General features: G+C 56.1%; 4 protein-coding genes and 1 non-coding gene across 5 annotated transcripts; 2 read left to right on the top strand and 3 right to left on the bottom strand.

The window, feature by feature from the left end:
* Positions 1-5,887: 5,887 nt before the first annotated feature.
* Positions 5,888-7,219, top strand: J3D65DRAFT_227827 (uncharacterized protein). Its single transcript, XM_066794647.1, has one exon. The coding sequence runs from the start codon at positions 6,360-6,362 to the stop codon at positions 7,047-7,049; it is 690 nt and encodes a 229-aa protein (XP_066659050.1). The 5' UTR covers positions 5,888-6,359; the 3' UTR covers positions 7,050-7,219.
* Positions 7,220-7,997: 778 nt separating this feature from the next.
* J3D65DRAFT_665093 (histone acetyltransferase subunit NuA4-domain-containing protein) lies at positions 7,998-8,710 on the bottom strand (the record flags this gene model as incomplete). The annotated part of the gene is made up of 3 exons (XM_066802812.1): positions 7,998-8,204; positions 8,308-8,520; positions 8,573-8,710. The coding sequence occupies 3 exons, from the start codon at positions 8,708-8,710 to the stop codon at positions 7,998-8,000; spliced, it is 558 nt and encodes a 185-aa protein (XP_066659051.1).
* Positions 8,711-8,999: 289 nt separating this feature from the next.
* J3D65DRAFT_644379 (transcription factor S-II, central domain-containing protein) lies at positions 9,000-9,955 on the top strand (the record flags this gene model as incomplete). Its single annotated transcript, XM_066802148.1, has 2 exons — positions 9,000-9,465; positions 9,528-9,955. The coding sequence occupies 2 exons, from the start codon at positions 9,000-9,002 to the stop codon at positions 9,953-9,955; spliced, it is 894 nt and encodes a 297-aa protein (XP_066659052.1).
* Positions 9,956-11,746: 1,791 nt separating this feature from the next.
* Positions 11,747-11,829, bottom strand: J3D65DRAFT_t24. The gene has a single exon. It is a non-coding gene; the product is annotated as a tRNA-Asn (tRNA).
* Positions 11,830-12,878: 1,049 nt separating this feature from the next.
* On the bottom strand, positions 12,879-16,562 carry J3D65DRAFT_665095 (armadillo-type protein; the record flags this gene model as incomplete). Its single annotated transcript, XM_066802813.1, has 2 exons — positions 12,879-16,498; positions 16,553-16,562. 2 exons carry the CDS (start codon positions 16,560-16,562, stop codon positions 12,879-12,881), a joined length of 3,630 nt encoding a protein of 1,209 aa, XP_066659053.1.
* Positions 16,563-16,686: the final 124 nt, after the last annotated feature.

Here is a 16,686-nt window from a genome sequence, read left to right on the forward strand (position 1 = left end):
AGAAGATACCATGAACAATAATTCTCGACTGTTTCAGCGTCTACAACGACGGCAGTAGAAGCAAAGCAATGCACACGTAAAAGGAGAGTGAAAATCCACCAAACCCAAACCCCCCCCCCCCCCCCCCCCCCCCCCACAGCCCCTTGCCGCCCGACATGACCACCACAGCTGCTGCTGCGCGTTCATCTTTTCCTCTCCCTCTTCGTATCCATGTCGGCTCTTCCCCGTCATTCGCGTGGATGGGATGGTGGGAGCGTGTGGGTCGGACCGGCTCTTTTCTGTCCGTCGCCACCACCACATCACATGCATTAGTGCATGGCTCCTCTCTGTTGCCATCGAGGCGGGCACATGGCCGCTTGGGTCCACTGTTGGCGTCTACGGGGGCCATGATTTGTTTCAGGATTGAATTGATGCTGCCTGCACTGCCACTGCCCACTGCTGCTGCTGCTGCTGCTCTCTGTTTGGACCATATGGTTGGCCCCCACGATGGATGATGCACGCACGTGTGGTGTGGGTGTGAGAAAAATATCTCTCTCTCTCTCTTTCTCTGCGTTATTTCATTTCGTTTCGTTGTTGCTATGTATGGACAAAAGAGAGTGCAAATGATGGAGAGAGATGATTGGAGATTGTGGCCATGTTGGACTGACTGCCTGCCCTGCTACAGACAGGGGGGGATGAGGATTTCGGCCTCTCTAGCGAGGTGGAGAGAAGATGAGGGCTTTTGGGACACAATTTGAAATAGCGTTTTGCTCGGCCCATCATGGCATGGCGACAGCGACGTCACCGTGGGTGTGGGTGGATGCTGTGGGGGCTGGCGCTAGATACACTTTTGCTGCTCTCCTCCGGCCGTGGGTTATCTTGTTTGTTTAATGAGGAGTGGGGACGGGCAGTCAAGTCGAGTCAACGTGTGGTAAAGGCATGTGTACAAGCCGGGCGGTGAGGGGGCAGAAGGAGGCGGGTGGTTGATGGATGGAGGTGCAAGCGAGTCGACAGGACGGACAACAGCAGCCATCGACGGCAAAGCAGCGCGGATACTGCGGGCGTGCGCGGGCTTGGGACGGCGGAAAGCAGCGGACAGCAACACCTCAGCGGAACCCATCAAAGACGCAGACTCCCCTTTGCCCCATCCGTACTCAGCCGGGCAGGGAGACGCTCCGACTGGTCGGTTGGGTCTGCGTGCATGCATATCGCAGGAAGAGAGACGTGCGCTGCTGAGTGGAGAAGTCGCCAGGCACTTTGGTTGATGGTGATCAAACAAACATCGGCCGGTCAATCGGGTCAGGCGGTGGTGCGGGCGTCTCTCGCTCATCAGAGCTGGCGATGCTGACGATTGGATGAGTGATGATGATTGATTTGATGAATGCTGGGCCCGAGCGGAGGGCGGAGAGCACGAAAGAGGAAATGAAGAAATTGGACTGCGGACAGAATAGGACGAGGCGGGCGATGACGGGAAGAGATTGCTGTCGGGGGCGTGCGGTGGCCTTTTGATGAGAGAGAGACTGGCTGGGGAGCGGAGGTCAGGTCAGGAAGGGACAAGTGACGGGAGCACGTCTCTCTGCCTCCCGTCTCCATCTCATCTCATCACATCACGACAAAAACGCCGTGGTGTTGAACTTGGGAAATTGCCCTCCATGGGCATGACGTCGTTTGTTTGTTTCTCGGCTTCTTCTTCGTCTCCTTTCTTGCACGCCATGCCATGCATCTGTCCCAGTTCTCTCTCCTTCTCGCTCACCCCCTCCCCTTCGGCTCCGCCTCAAACGCGCACCCCATCTGCCTGTCACGAAACAGTCGCCGCGCATTACATCCTGACGCCCACCATGTCGACGGCGACCTTGCTTCCTCATGCATGCAAAACGCATGGCCGCAACGCCGCAGGCATGGCCCACGCCCCCTTGCGCCTATAGCGCCCGCCTCAAACCTCAATGCCTACCCGTCGCCTAACTGCTAGGTCACAGCTGCTGCGGAAACACGCTGTCGCCAACGACTACGTCGACACAAGAAACGCTGCCAACGTCGGCGGTCAAGCGACCAACTGCGGAAGAACCGTCGGCGGCGCACGGCTTGTGTCCAGGATGCCCGGGGGAGAGCAGTCAGCACGGAGAGAGAAGCTTTTTCGTTGCCCACATGCACAAACACACCAAGACGCCTCAAACGCTGTCGTCAGGTCGACGGCAACACGCGAGCTACTCACTGTACTTCAGGCAAGGCCTCCACCCCCAAGGTCACGACCCATAGTCGCCTTGCTTCAGATGGCGCAAAAAAGCCACAAGCGAGCCGAAAGTCTGAGAGCATGCGACATACGATTTACGCGACGAGAATGCAAAGACAACAGAATTTTCGCAGACGGCAAGTTACTCTTGGGTTTCGCGACAGCAAGCAATAGACTTCAGTCTGGCAAAATTCGTCCCAAGTCAAAGACGAGGATGCAGAGGTCGACAGAGGTGAGGTCGCGGCGACTGGCTGCGCGACAACGTCAGCGGCGTCGCGGGCCCGGCGCCTCCAGCTGCGCAGTGGCGTCAGAGGGACGAGCTTGGCTTTGCGCGCTGATGCTTGGCTCAGTCGCTTCTACGTGGTTCCCAGTCGCTGTTGTGGTCGAGGGGCTCCCAGCCAGTCTGCTGCTGCCATGGCCGCTGCAGGCTCAGCACCTGGTCATCCGTACCACGCCAAAAGCTCGACAGGGTGGGTGAGAGGGGGGTGAACCGAGAAGACTTTGGTGAGTGGGCGCTTGATGTTTCCACTTTGCGGTTTCATCCTCTCGTCTGTTTCTGCTCCACCGTGTTGTTTGGCGACGACGGAGGGAGCAAGCGACAAGCGACCCCTGCTGCCCGCAGGCCAGGGTCTTTCTTGTCCTCCGTCATTGCACGAGCTTATATTCGTCTCTATCTCTTTTGGCTTTTGCTGCCCTGAAGTGACGACTGCCCGGTAACTTTACTTTAAAGCTAGACGTTGGTTGGCGTCGACGGCTCTACTGGGCGTGGCGTCGCGTGGGTAGTTCAGTGGCGCTTTGACTGGCCCTCATCCACGGCTTAGCGGCGGCGGCAGTGCAGCTCCTCCACAGAATCCACCACAGCAGCAGGACCCTGATCATCGCTGCCTCTTCATTAGCGAACCGCCGTCACAGTACGTACGTACGAACGGACGTACGGTACGCGGGGACAAGAATGACGGTAGTGCGAACTGCTAGATCTACCTAGGGTACCTGATAATCGCCCGTGTCGTATTTTTCCTCAATCTTTGGTTCTCGCCAATCCGCACTTCTCACCTGAGAGACGACGCAAACTGTCACCTAATTTTTCCATTGCTATGTCACCACCCATCGTTCCACTACTGCGAGCCTGGCGCTGCATCGCGTCTGGCATCCTTTCCAAGGAGGGACACCCAGCCAGCAACCAGACCAATAGCAACGCCATCGCAACTGTGATTGCAATCGCATCATCTTTCTACCTAGCCTCATGTCTGTCTCTCCGGGAGAATACAACTGGTGCTAACAAAAAAAATAAAAAAAATAATCAACGCTGATTGATTGGTCGACTGATTTTTCGATCTTGTGATGCAGCCAACAGCAAAAGGTAGGGAGGGTGGTACTGCAACCATCAGAAAGAGACCACCACAACCATCCCAACGGCGCGCAGGAGCAGCGCAGGGAGACGAGCCCAGCAGCTGAGGCCGCTACCCTATGCTGCGATGCCGCGCTGACGATGCAGCATGACGACAGCGACACTCTGGATAACCTCGCGACATTACTCAGGCCACGCCCCGTCGTCATTTCGCGATACTCTTGAGGCACAACCCACGTCCCATGCGGCTGTTGCGAGACAAGAGGACGGAAGGCTTTCTTGCTTCGGGTCGGTCGCGTACAGAGTTAGCCTCTGGTGTGTGCCTCAAAGCTACGCACCACCTGTCTACATCTCCGCGCCACTACTGGCAACGACGAATATGCTCGAAGTCTAGTCGCCGGCGAATGAACAAGCCGGCAAATCAAAAGACGACGACAACAGCCAGCGCGCACTCCGCCCCGCACGCGAACGACAATAGCAACGACAACAACAGCGCCACAGCCGAAAAAGAGCATAGATGAGAGAGGCAAGCCTAAAAAAGGAACATGCTCATTGGAGGACAAGGTACCGAGGGGCGAGCGCGGCGGGTGATGATGAAGCGGCTGTCGACGTCGCGGGGATGTCTCCTGTCGGCCAGCTGCACGCTGATGTCGTTGTTGTCCTGCGGGTGTGGAGCGTGCAGCACACACACACACCGCAGTCAGGGAAGACGCATCTTCTCCCACACCACCTGGAACCGTAACTACCCTCCTCCTTCAGGGCATACTTTCACTCCGCATACGTACATGCATGCTGCCTGTGGGCGCCCGCCTGCCTACAGTACTGCACTTACCTAACTGACCTTTCCCTTCCCTTCCCTACCCTCCCTCCTCCTGCTTCACGCCGCGCCGGCAGATGGGCCTGGATGGCTTGCATTCGAATGGCTGGGACACCCTCTCTTCCTCGCCGCCATCCCCTCACGCAGCCTGTGCCGCCGCTCGCACTACCGCCGCCCGACAGGGTTGACCGCTGGCTTTGCTTTATTCTACTGCCCGTCGCTCGTGCGGGCGATGAGACTTTTTTTTTTTTTTTTGTGCCTTCCTTCATCCCCCATTAACCTGCAGCCCCGGTCCCCGTTGCGCTTGGCTCCTCTTGACTGGCGCAGGTCGCCGCCGCTGCTCTCCCGCTGTGCCGCGCGCCCACATCATCGCTAGGTACACCAAGCCTGTTCGTTGGTTGTTTTTCCTTTGCTTCATTTGATCTTTTGGCGGCAACGACGACGACGACGCCCGCCGTCAGCCACCATGACCCCTGAGAGACCTTATAAGTGGTTCAGTTCAAGATTTCTGACATTCGTCTCGGCCGTTTTCTTCGTGCTTGTTGTCCTCTTTCACGATGATGCGTACGTCATGTCATGGCTGACGGTCTTCTCAACATCCATGAAGGCATGTCTACTCGCGACACTACGTGTGCCCGTGCCCAGCTGCCCGCCGGCACCGCAGCGTAAAAGAGAGCAACGACGCGATGCGATGCGATACGATGCAACGCGCGAAGGCCGTCTCCCCGCGGAGAGAAGCTCGCTTGTCTGCGTGGCGGACGATGCGAAACGCAGAGCAGCCGAGCTGAGCGGAGCTGAGCGACATGGCGAAACGCCCGTCGCAGAACCGTGAGGGCAGGTAACGCAGTCGATATTTCCGTCGGTCGCGCGCGCCCGATCAAGAGAGCCAGCCACATGCGTCGGCCAAGGTACATTGTCTGCTGTGAATAGGGATAGAGATAGATGGAGACGGATGAAAATGAAGATGAGGATCGTGCACGCGGGCGGGCGGGCGCGTGTACAGGCGCAGAGGCGAGGCGGCGGAAGGAAAGCATGTTTGGCGGGAGTGATGTAAGGCGGGTAGGGATGATGGGCGGGGGAAGGATGGGCGGCGGACGGGATGAGATGGACAGGGGAATTTATTTTGGCTGCATAGGCTGGTTCTGATTAGAGCCGCGACGGCGGCAGCTGGGAAAGTTGGATAGCGGAGTCTCCGTAGTGATGGGCAGATGATCGCCTGCCTGCTTGCTAACCTGCAATTGCTAGCATCGCAGACCGAGAGTGTGGAGGGAGTGCGGAGGGAGTGTGGGGGAAAGCAAGAAGATTGCACAAGGGACGCGGCGTCTGGTGGGGAGAACGTGTAGTAGAGTTGCAACATGATTACTTCTCAGCTGGGATGGGGCTTGTTTGCTGCTGCCTGTGTGCCTCCTTCTTTCGTTGAAGCACATGTGGTGGTCGTTGCAATATGCCGTTCAATATATCGATATAGCATCCAATCAATCAACCTTGGAGGGCTTGGTGCGAGACATTTTTCACCATTCATCTTTGTCGGGAGCGTTGCAGAAATAGAATTTGTCTCTTTTTGATCCATGAGCAGTGCTCAACCACGCTGTGGCGTTGTCAACTTGAAATAAAAGAAGACAAATCTTTAGAGAGATCTTTGGTCTTTGGAGAACTAGACTAAGGAGCTCACCAGGGCAACAACACCGACGGAAGCCTTTGCCCCCATCCTTCAACTACAAGCGCTACATGTCGTGCTGCAGCATTCTGGGAAGCCGCAAAGCCACCACCACCCAATCGCTCCGTCGACGGTGCTGGAGATGTGTTGGCCAGCTGGCGTGCGGCTTGGCGCGGCATGTGAGGACTGTGAGTGAGAAGGGCAGACGATGACGGACGTAGAGGGAAGGTCGAGCGGTTGGCTCGAGCGAGCGAGCCAAGCCAAGCCGACCGCAACCCTACCCTACCGCCATGATTGTACGCGTCAGCCGAGCCGAATCGCTTGATGAATGGCTGGTCTGCAGACGAGGCTTCCGCTGCAGCAGCGTTTAGCTCGCCACGGCCAGAACGGCGGCGCCCTGGCGTTCTCTGACGGAGTCCACCTCTTGCGTCGATGTGTTTGCTGGCCGCGATTCGGTTCCCAGGCCTGCGGTGTCCGCGCGAGGCACGTTTGGAACTTGGAAGTGGGAGAGGTGGCAAAGAAGCGGACAGACCAACTCGCTCCCGGCGGACAGTCTTGCTGGCAACAGTTGGAGGGAGGACTTGTTGGTCGGCCCGAGGATCAGGGACGGAGTGACGGCGGAATAGTAGCGCACGTGTCCCGGCTGCATCTTTACTCGTCGCGAGCCGTCAAGCTTTGCTGTGACAGGTTTGCGTCGGCTACCCTGAGGGATGCATCATCTGAACCACTCGGCCGGGTCAGGCCAGTTCGGTGTCATTGTCGGCTGGGGGTGAAGAAAGGGTCAGGTCGTTCGTGGGTGAGTGGTGATAATAGAGTGGACAGTGACACGCCAACCGAAAGGAAGCAGAGCTCGGCTCAAGTCGGCGGCGACACCAAGACCGCTGTCTCCCTCCCTCCCTCCCTCTGTGCCTCCGCCCCGCCCGTCCATGCACCCGCGCTATCCTCTGGAATAATCAAACGCTCCTCTGCCTGCGGGCCTCCCCGTGGTGCATGTGGCTTGCATCATTTCTCGTGTTGAACAGCACTGTTCGCACGGTGCGAACTCGGCAGCTTGCCCGAGAAGCTCGTCCGCCTTTCCCTGGCAGCTGCCCCGAAACTCGAGCGCGTGCCCGGGTCAGGTAGGGTCAGGGTGCCCCTAAAGCCAAAACGTAACCGACGAGGAGGCGAGAGCTGTGGCAGGGGTACGGCGACGGTTTGGGAGTCCTCCCTCCCTCCCACCCCAGATCTGCAATCCCACTTGGCAATGTCGGCCACGAGGCGATCGTCAGGAACGCCAAATATCGCTGGGTGGATCCCATTTCCTCTGTCGGTCCAAGTGATTGCCCAAAACGGTTGCCGAAGTCGAGCTTGGATGCTTGATGCTCGTCCCAAAAAGGGGGCCCGCCCATTCCCCCCCCCCATACCCGTCATGTGCCCCAGGGGCTGTGCCTCTTTCCTGTGGAGTTGTCTCAGATGGCTCATGTCCCAACTGCGAGATTAGGTCTCCAAAATGTCTCGTCCAACGACCCGGATTGCTCTTTGCAGACGGACCTCGTGGCGGTCTCCCCATCGTGAGGCCATGCGTCTTGTTGCCCTTCGACAATGTCTGCGCTTCTCGAGAGCATTTCGTCATACCAAGTCCCCTATTTGTTATCGCCTTTAGTTATCAAGGTAGACCCAGCATCGTGGGAATGACTCGTTTTCCGAAATATCCTCCGCTGCGCTGCCTCACCGCCGCTCTCACCGGTCAGGCTTGCACTCATGCTCATGGCGCATTGGTCTGGAAAGGATGTGGGTGTGGAGCACCATGCCGTGTTTTGCAAAGTAGTCAACTGGTCGTGTGTTGTTCCGGGGTATCAAATCAGATCCGATTCCCGCCATTCCTTTCAACACCTTTTCCCAATGTTCAACGCCTGTCAATGGCATCCTAATCGTGAGCTGGTTTTCGAGCAGCCCTCTAACCAAACGCCATATGCAACCAGAATCTCTAGTCTCTACCATATGTTATTTTTCCTCGTTTGGTAGGTTTTCCATCATCATCTTCGTCTTTGGATGTGCGTTTCTTGTTGTTCGGGGCTTTGCTCGTCGTGCTACCGGGAGTGGGATGATTGCTTTCGCGGGCGCTGGGGAATGAGGACGTCGGCGTAGGCGCGTGTGAAGGCGTGGTTTGCGCCGATCCCGCGGGGGATTCCTGCTGTACAAATCATTGGCACCAGCTCGTCTCAAAGATCGGCAGAGCTGGAATCGAGCCCAGCTATCACAGCCAAATTGTTCATCAACGCTGGCCTCCAACTTACATTCATCATAAAGCTATGCGAGCTTCGACTGAATATTCGATCCTGATCATTGATCGCGGCCTTTCTCCGTGTTGTGTTTGCACCTCCAATACTACCGGCCGTTGATGCCGTCGAACCTTTGATGTAGTTGTCGAACCCTCTGACTATATTGCCAGCAGCAGTCTCCTCGAGGTAGTTCGTCTCCGCGCGGTATATGGTTTCTTCGAGATTGTTCTGGATTCAGCGCATCAGCAGCAGCAAGACAATTGTTTCATATCGCACCCACCACCGCATTATCCAGCAGCCGTTTCTTTTGTAAGGCATCTCGCAAGTCTTTTCGGAGCTTTTCGTAGTACGGCAGGCCTCGTGTGGCTTCAGAGTTGGCATTGGCGGCAGGGTCGGCCGGCGGTGCATTCTCAGCCATGGCACACGATCTGAGATGGTGGGATGGGCAGGCGAAGAGTTGTTCGAATGGAAGACGTGGGAGCACAATGGCGATGGGTTGATGATGTACCCAGGTTGTGACGCGGTGTTGTTGAGCTGCGCGACGGCGGCGCTGACCGCCTTCGCTAGCGCGCGTTCCCCGCGACGGAAGTTGCCTCATCTCCGGGAACAACCAACGTACTTTGTCTAAACTTCTGGTCGCGCCCAACGTGTGCCGCTTCTTCATCCGACAACCTCACCGCTACATTCTGACAGCACCAATCGGCAAGATGGTCATGAACGCCAAGGACGTCCGGGAACACGGCGACGCCATCTTGAAAGCTTCCGCCGGCGGTGAACCGAGCTCGTCTTTTATCAAGCTCTTGGACGATTTGCGCGACGGCGTACAAGCGACCGAGGACATCTTGCGCTCAACCAAAATCGGCATCACGGTCAATAAGCTCAAGACACACAAGGATCCTGCAGTTGCGAGGAAGGCGAGTGAGCTCGTGTCAAAGTGGCGCGGCGATGTGAAGAAGGCTGGAGGCGGTGCCACGCCAAAGCAGGTCAATGGCGCATCTTCACCGGCAACGGCTTCACCCGCCCCTGCAGCGAAGCCCAAGCCCAAGCACACCGTCCCGCCTGAGAAGCGCAGTGTCAAGGCCGACGGCGTGGACTACCAAGTCACCGGAAATGCGACACGCGACAACTGCTTGAAGCTCATGTACGATGGCTTGGCACTCATGTCCGAAGAAAGTACGTCTTGCGAAACGCGCGCGTCGCTGAAAGTTACGAAACTGACCTGATTCACTTGATAGTGCCTGCTGTCGTCCTCTCGGTAGCACGCGACGTCGAACTTGCCGCCTTCAACAAGTACCAGCCCGAGACCTCCGCCGCTTACAAGGACCGCATGCGCAGCCTCTACCTCAACCTCAAGAACAAGTCGAATCCAGGCTTACGCCGCCGCGTCCTGTCTGGCGAGATTCCTCCGGCAAAATTTGTGGTCATGACAAGCGAGGAATTGATGTCTGACGAGAAGCGCGCCGAGGCGGAGCGCCTGGAGAAAGAAAACTTGAACAAAGCCATGGTTGCGCGCGCAGAGAAGAGCATCAGTACAAGTTTGACTTGCGGAAAGTGCGGTCAAAAGAAGGTTTCCTACAGCCAGGCGCAAACTCGGTCTGCTGATGAACCTATGACGACCTTCTGCGAGTGCACCAACTGCGGCAACCGGTGGAAGTTTTCATGAGCTTTTCTCTCCCCTTTGGACCACGTCCACCATCCCACTAATACCACCGAGGGAAAATCTCTCATTTCTTGTACGACTGCATCCAGCGCAGCAGGCCGGTCCGCCTGACTTGACTAGAGCGGCACTTTCTATGGCGGAAGAGACATTGGAGTTTTCGACGAGGCGGAGTCTGGAGGGGTTCATGTCCGGAACGAATCACGGCAGGCAAGATGGGGAGGGGGTGCATGGACAGCGTCGGGGCTTTTGAGCCTGTCTCCTTTGAATGGTCTTAGAGTGCGCTCTTACGGTACCAGCTGGAATCGCTTGGTCTTTTGCGCATGATCACACGGTCGATTCGTCCAACAGTTCAGAGTCTAGTTCTAGCTCCAAGCTTAGCTTCTCGCAAGGCCCGGGGGGCTTGAATTCGATTTATCAAGTCTGTCTTTCTCAGGAACAGTCACAAACAAGCGTTGACCTTGCCACAAATTTCCTACTCCGTCATGTCGCGCTGCCTCATCGTTCCTTCATAAGTTCAAGTCTCGAGATACAGGGGCGGTTTTGTGCTACTTAGCATCGACTCGTGCTGGCAACGAGCATCAAGCGACAACGCTGAAGGTCGAATTTTCGCGCGGAGGAGAGCTCGGGGGAGGTAGACAGAGGGCCAGAAGCGTCTTCTAGATACTATCGATCTAAGCTCCACAAACCCGCTCCAGTATGAGGGGATCAGCCTCGAGTGATCTCTTCTATTTGTACTACTGATAGAAGCCAAGGTCTCGCAAAGCTTTTTGTGGGGAATACCGCTTTCCTCGTAATCTCGTGGCTAGGCCAAGAAGCACGTATGTCCATCGAAATGTGCTTCGAGGATGACAAAGCACCAAAAGTGCAATTGGCGCCGATTATAATAGCAGTGTAGGCAACCTCCAGACGTCTGTCTCCTGCCCCTCTGCCGACTCCAGACTTGATTATCTCTCTCAGTTTCCCGTAGCAATGACCAACAGCACCAAACGAACAGTGGAGCAAGATCTCCATTTTCGCTTCGTGATGACGAGGAAGAAGCCTCGGTGGGTCAGAATTACAGCGGACTTTTGGCCGGCAGAGAAAAAGATTCTTTCGCCTGTGATTCGCCTGCTTACAGTTCCCAAAGTCAACCGTCGGGCTTTCTCTCCAGCATCGGGATGTAACCATTTCAGTTCGACTTGCTGGATGATATGAGGAGAGGGACGCCCTTTATGTCGGCAGACGAGTCGCTTCAGGGGGAGCACGACAGTCACTTTGACTCAGCATTACATGTCCGCACTGGTCTCGTGAGCTTTTGCAGTCAGCGGGACATGCAAATGGAAAGTGCATGGGAAAGTGACGCAATCAGGCAGGCAGACCCGACTGTAAGCAGCTGTCCCGTGGTATAAAATCCTTTCCTTTCTTCCCTACGGCATCAGTCCCCGACAACAGGCGTGGACATTCGTCCTTGAGTCTGGAACCAACTCCATCCAATCAACGAATACTTTCTGCTTCGTTGGATGGAAGTGTACTTAATGGGAAATTGCTCCGGCGGGCCGCTCGGTGGACCGCTGTCCTGTCTTTGCTTCTTTCTTCCCGTCTAGTGACGCCTTGATGCTGCAGCGCAACGCCATTAGGGAATGCGGCCCATCAGTACTTCAGCAAGTCCACAAAGATCTTCCCACCATCCACTCGCCCCTGTCGCGCCACCCCTTCCTCACCACAACCACGGAACAACAGGACCCCCCGCTACCACCCAACACCACCAGCTAGTAAAACAAGGGGCAAAAGGAAAAAGGACAAAAGCACTCCATCCAGAACGACCAGGACTTGAACCTAGGACTTGCCGTGGATGTGATGTTTAACCACGACATGCGTTTCCACTACGCAACCGATCCATAAACGTTTATATGGTGTGCTGTATAGTGGGGTAGTAGTTGCAACATCTTATATACCTAATTTAATCCTACTGCCTTCCTGTCAGTTGCCCACGCGCGAACGCATTGGTAGTGGAAACTCCGAGAAGACCTGTTCGCCCTTTCATAATTCACGCGTCATGTCTCCGTCAAGTCCTGGTCTGCCAGTCTCTCGTCGATTGCGCATATCAAGATAATGTCAAGGGACCAGATTTTTCGTCGTCTTGATGACGAACAGGAGGCTTGGATGGGGGGGAGGGGGGGAAGGCTGTCATGCCTCAGGACGTAGACGAGCAAGGCTTTGGAGGACAGTCGGGCCTCTCCCGCCTGTGTCTTTGCTGGCGGTTTCAAGCGTCATCAACATTAGCTCCGGCACCGGTACAGGATCGGACGACCAAAGCACGAGTAATACAAAAAGACCATTCGTTTATCGGTCTGGTCTGTCAACCCGTCTACTCTCCTTATACACGAAACAGTCGCAACAAGACAGCTTTTGCAAAACGACAGTTGAGACAGCGCGAATTTCAATCAACAAGAAGACAACATTAAACAATAGACCCGCCGCTCCGTTGCTTTTTGGAAAGATGATGTGTGAAGATGTCTGACCATGTGCTGACCCTCCGTCGCACTCCGTTCCTTCCATTCATACATACGGTCCCCCGACCAACGAACGAGGAAAACGAGAGTCACGCTCTCTGTTTGGTGTCCACCACGCCACGCACCTGCCCGCTTAACCACGTACGCACTCACGACCCCGTTGGAGATGGAAAGAATACACAAGACGAACGAAAGCAATCGCCCAGAAAAATGTGTGTTTGACGAAAGGAGAGAAACTGAAGCGCCCAAACACCAACACCTATCACCCCCGCCTGTCCGCCCTACGCTATTGAGAAAATCGCGCGCCGATTCGCCATCCAAATCCATAAACGAAGTATATGTGTAAGGGGTAAAGCATCGAGGATGTGAAACCCTTTCCCGCGGCCTCCCCTATCCGTCATTGCGCAGCAACCAAGCAAGCAACCAGAAGCTGCTCAAAGCACAATCATCAACTCATGCCTCTCCGTCTCGGGATCACCAAGGTCAGGGAAGTACGGCACCATGGCGTCAGCAGCATGGACGTACGCGTCGTTGTAAATGCGCCAATAGGGGACGCGGACCTTTCTGGCGGGGTGGAACAGGCCGGACCAGACGTAGTTCATGACGGTACCCATGCCGACCGCGACGCGAATGGCCTCGATGGCCTCGATGATGCGGTCAATGACGTGGGGGCTCGTCTCGAAGATGTTGGGGAGGAGGAGGTTGAGCAAGTGCACCATGGCATCTTCGCAGCCCAACCCCACGACGCCGAGCGCGACGTGCTTGACGACCGATGCCGCCGTCTGTCGGTGTACTTGGTCGCGGTCGATGAGGGCGTCCTCGAGCAGCGGCGTCACGGCGTAGACGTAGTCCTTGGCCATTTCGCCGATGTATTCGAAGAGGAAGGAGAGCGATTTGAGCACGCCGTTTTGTACGTTAAGCTCGGGTACGCGGTATTCGTTCATGAGTGCGGGAAGGACAGTGAAGGGGGCACACGTCTCGGCGACGATGCCGATGGCGACGGCCGTACAGACACGAGACTGACGTTCTTGCACGCGGAGGTTGTTGAGAAGAGTGGCGAGGACGTCCTGCGGACCAATTGCCTTGGCGATAAAACCGAAAGTGTTGTTGGCAGCACGACGAATGCCCTTCTTGTGAGCCTTGAGCATGTCAAGCAGTTCGAAGCAGATTCTCATCCACTCGCGTGCGTTGACACTTTCGGGGCCACGATCAGCAATCCGACCGACGAGGTCAATGGTGTTCTCCTGGACCTTTTCGTGACGGTTACGCAGAATAGGCGTCAATCGCGGGAGGAGGTCCTTGATGGGCGGCTGCATCTGATGGATACCCACGACAGTAACAATCGACCTCAGAGCACCAAGGATAGAACCGAGCACTTCGGGGTACTCTTCACCGAGGTATTCGTAGAGAACTGTGCCCAGCTTGCCCATGAGTGCATCCTCACCACACTGCTTCATAACGAGAGCAATGCGGGACACCAAATCGGCTGCTTGTTGGCGCACAGTTGCCGACTTGTTATTCAACCGCCAGAGGATCGTACTGACAATCTGCGGGAGATATGGTTTGCAACGCTGGCCAAGAGCGTTGACCACGGTGCCGAAACCGTTGAGCATGACAATATCCTCGATGCTCTGCTCCTGGAAGGAGTGGAGGATACCGTCAACAAGACGCTCCTCCAACCTTTCGCCAATATCGGCGGCGCCCAAGCTGGCAATGACCTTCTCCAGAGTCTCGACTGTCATCTTACGGTACGGTTCGCTCTCGTCTTTAAGGTTGTTGACGATTCTCTCCACAATCTCGCTAACACCAACTTTTTGACCGAGGTCGACGGTCGTCTCGACCACTTGGCGGTAATTTCTCTTGTCAAGGGCCATGCGGCGCACCCAGAAGCTCTTGAAAAAGTCGTTCAACACATGTTCCTTTAGGTAACCTGCAGTGACACCCTCCGTCTTTGCGCACTGCGAAACCACCTTGAGGACGACCTTTTTCATCTCCTCGTCCGGCGAGGAAAACTCGCGCAGCAAAATCTCCATGATTTGGCTCGTGTAGTAGTTGGCGTACTCCTCGTCCATGAGGGGGATAATGTACCCAACGGCTTTCAGGAAACCGGCAAGACCCTTGCCACGTTGCTTGCGAGCGCCAGTCCACAGCGGATTCAGGATATCGTCAAAGCTTTCGATACCGTAGGGGTTTGCGGCTTCAGCAAGGGCAGCTATGGCCAGAGCGGTGACCGTACGGACCTTGACCTGTTCATCGTTCAAGTTGTCTCCAATGCAATCCACCAAGCCCTTGAGGTGCGGCAAGATGGCGCAACCCATGAGAATGGGAATCTGCTGAACAATCTTAACACCAGTGTGACGAGCCTGCCACGACTTCTTGCTGCGACAGACAGCGCGAAGGAATGGAAGAAGTGCGGGGATACCTAGAGCAGAGGCGACCACAGCAAAGGCTCTGGCGGTTGTGTTTCTGACGTACTCGTCAGGGTGGTCAATATCCGGTCTCATCGTGCTAATCATGTGGGCGAGACCAGCAGCCTTGGCGAGGTTGGAAATGATTTCGCGACCCTCAACACGAGCATAGTAGTCTTGGTCAATGAGGAGAGGTTCAATGACGACCAAAATCTTGTGCACGTATGGTCGAACCATGTCGTCCAGCTTGTAAAGGATGCGATCAATGACCTTGACCAACAAGTGGCGCTCCTGGTCCTCGAGTGTCCGTTCCATGAGCAGGGGAAGGATCTGGTTGAACAGCGGCCCAGCACCGAAGCTGCGCGCGTTGTCGGTGAGCTGACGAAGGGCCGTCTTGCGCATTGGCGGAGTACCGTTCTTGACCTTGAGCAACAACCGCATAATCTTGCGCTCCTTCATTTCCTCCATGCTCAGCTCATCCTCGTCCTGGCCGTCCATGAGCTTGCCGAAGTATGCCATGTCCTGCTCCTTGAAGAATTGCAATTCACCGACACCAGGGATTTCGTTTGGCAGTTGCTTGCCGAGTGCCTTGGCGCTTTCGGGCTCTTGCATCATGAAGCCCCCTGCCAGACTGTTTGAGGGCGCAGGAGTAGCTGCAACCTTTTTGGGGGCAACGCGGACCAGTGGTTGATAGCCAGGTGGGTATGGAACGATGGCGTAACCGTCCTTTTCTCCGGGGAGCATAGCGTCGAGGTCTTCATCGGACAGAGGGGCATTGCGACCACTCATGTCCATGCCAAAAGCATACGAGACGGTGGGGGTCTGTGACGGGTGCATGGGCGTCGCCATGCCAGCAGTTGCAACAGGAGTAGCAGCTCCCAGAGCAGGTGCTTGATCCCAACGAGATCTGCGCTTTGGTCCGTCATCTTGCCCAGGCATAGGAGTCTCGTCCCATCTTGAGCGCTTCGCCGCGGCACCGTCAGCCTGGGCAGCACCGTTGACACCATTCGTCTCCTCGGCCACAGGCTGCTCGCTCGAGACGTCCCAGCGCTTCTTGCGCTTACGGCTGGCAGCTGCTGCGGAGCTCGATTCGCCATTCTCGGTTGCATCCTTCAGGGTAGGTTGGTGCTCCGGGGTCCCGTTTTCTTCTCCGTTGGCTTGCTTGTCTGCGATGAGTTTCCGTACGCGCTCTTCCTCTTCCTCGATTTGGCGCTTTTGCATGATTTCCTTGTACGTCAGGCCATCGTTGCCGTCGCCACGATCGAACCGCCGCTTCTGGTAGTCGGTCTCGCGCGAGGCAATCTGGGCCTGCTTCTCCTTGTCCATCAGGATATCATCCTCCTCGGCCCCGCCATGGGCGAATTCGTCCATCTGTGACCTGGTGGCCGTGTATTGCCCGACGAGCCTGTGGCCCTGGTCCTGGTCTTCATCCATCTCGTCATCGTGGGCTGGGATGGATGTGAGATAGCCGTCATACTTGTCGGATCCATTGCGTTCGTAGAGATCGGTGTCGAGCGCTTCCGTCAGCGAAGCCTTCGTCGAGTTGTCAGTCCTCTGGTTAGCCGGGTCGAAAGTCTTTGAACCTTTCTTCCCTGCAGCTGCTGCGTTGCGCTCCTGCTGCAGACGCTTGATCGTTTCGAAGTCGGCTGCCAGCTTGTCAGTAATGCGCAACGGGATAGGATGGCGCATCAGCGACGTACCGTCGGACATCTTGGCGGATGGAGACAATGATGATCCGGAGAGCGCTTCGTGCCGTGAGCTATTTAGGCCGCCGACATTTAAGAGCAGTAGTTGGTCGACGGGTGAGTCGTGGATGGCGGAGTTTGGGTTGTGA

Source organism: Phyllosticta citribraziliensis (genome assembly GCF_038025025.1).
Source record: "Phyllosticta citribraziliensis strain CPC 17464 chromosome Unknown J3D65scaffold_2, whole genome shotgun sequence".
NCBI lineage: Eukaryota > Fungi > Ascomycota > Dothideomycetes > Botryosphaeriales > Phyllostictaceae > Phyllosticta > Phyllosticta citribraziliensis.

Bases quoted from the DNA above. Each gene is read 5' to 3' on its own strand.
- J3D65DRAFT_227827 (XM_066794647.1), top strand. From the start codon at position 6,360: ATGGCTGGTCTGCAGACGAGGCTTCCGCTGCAGCAGCGTTTAGCTCGC.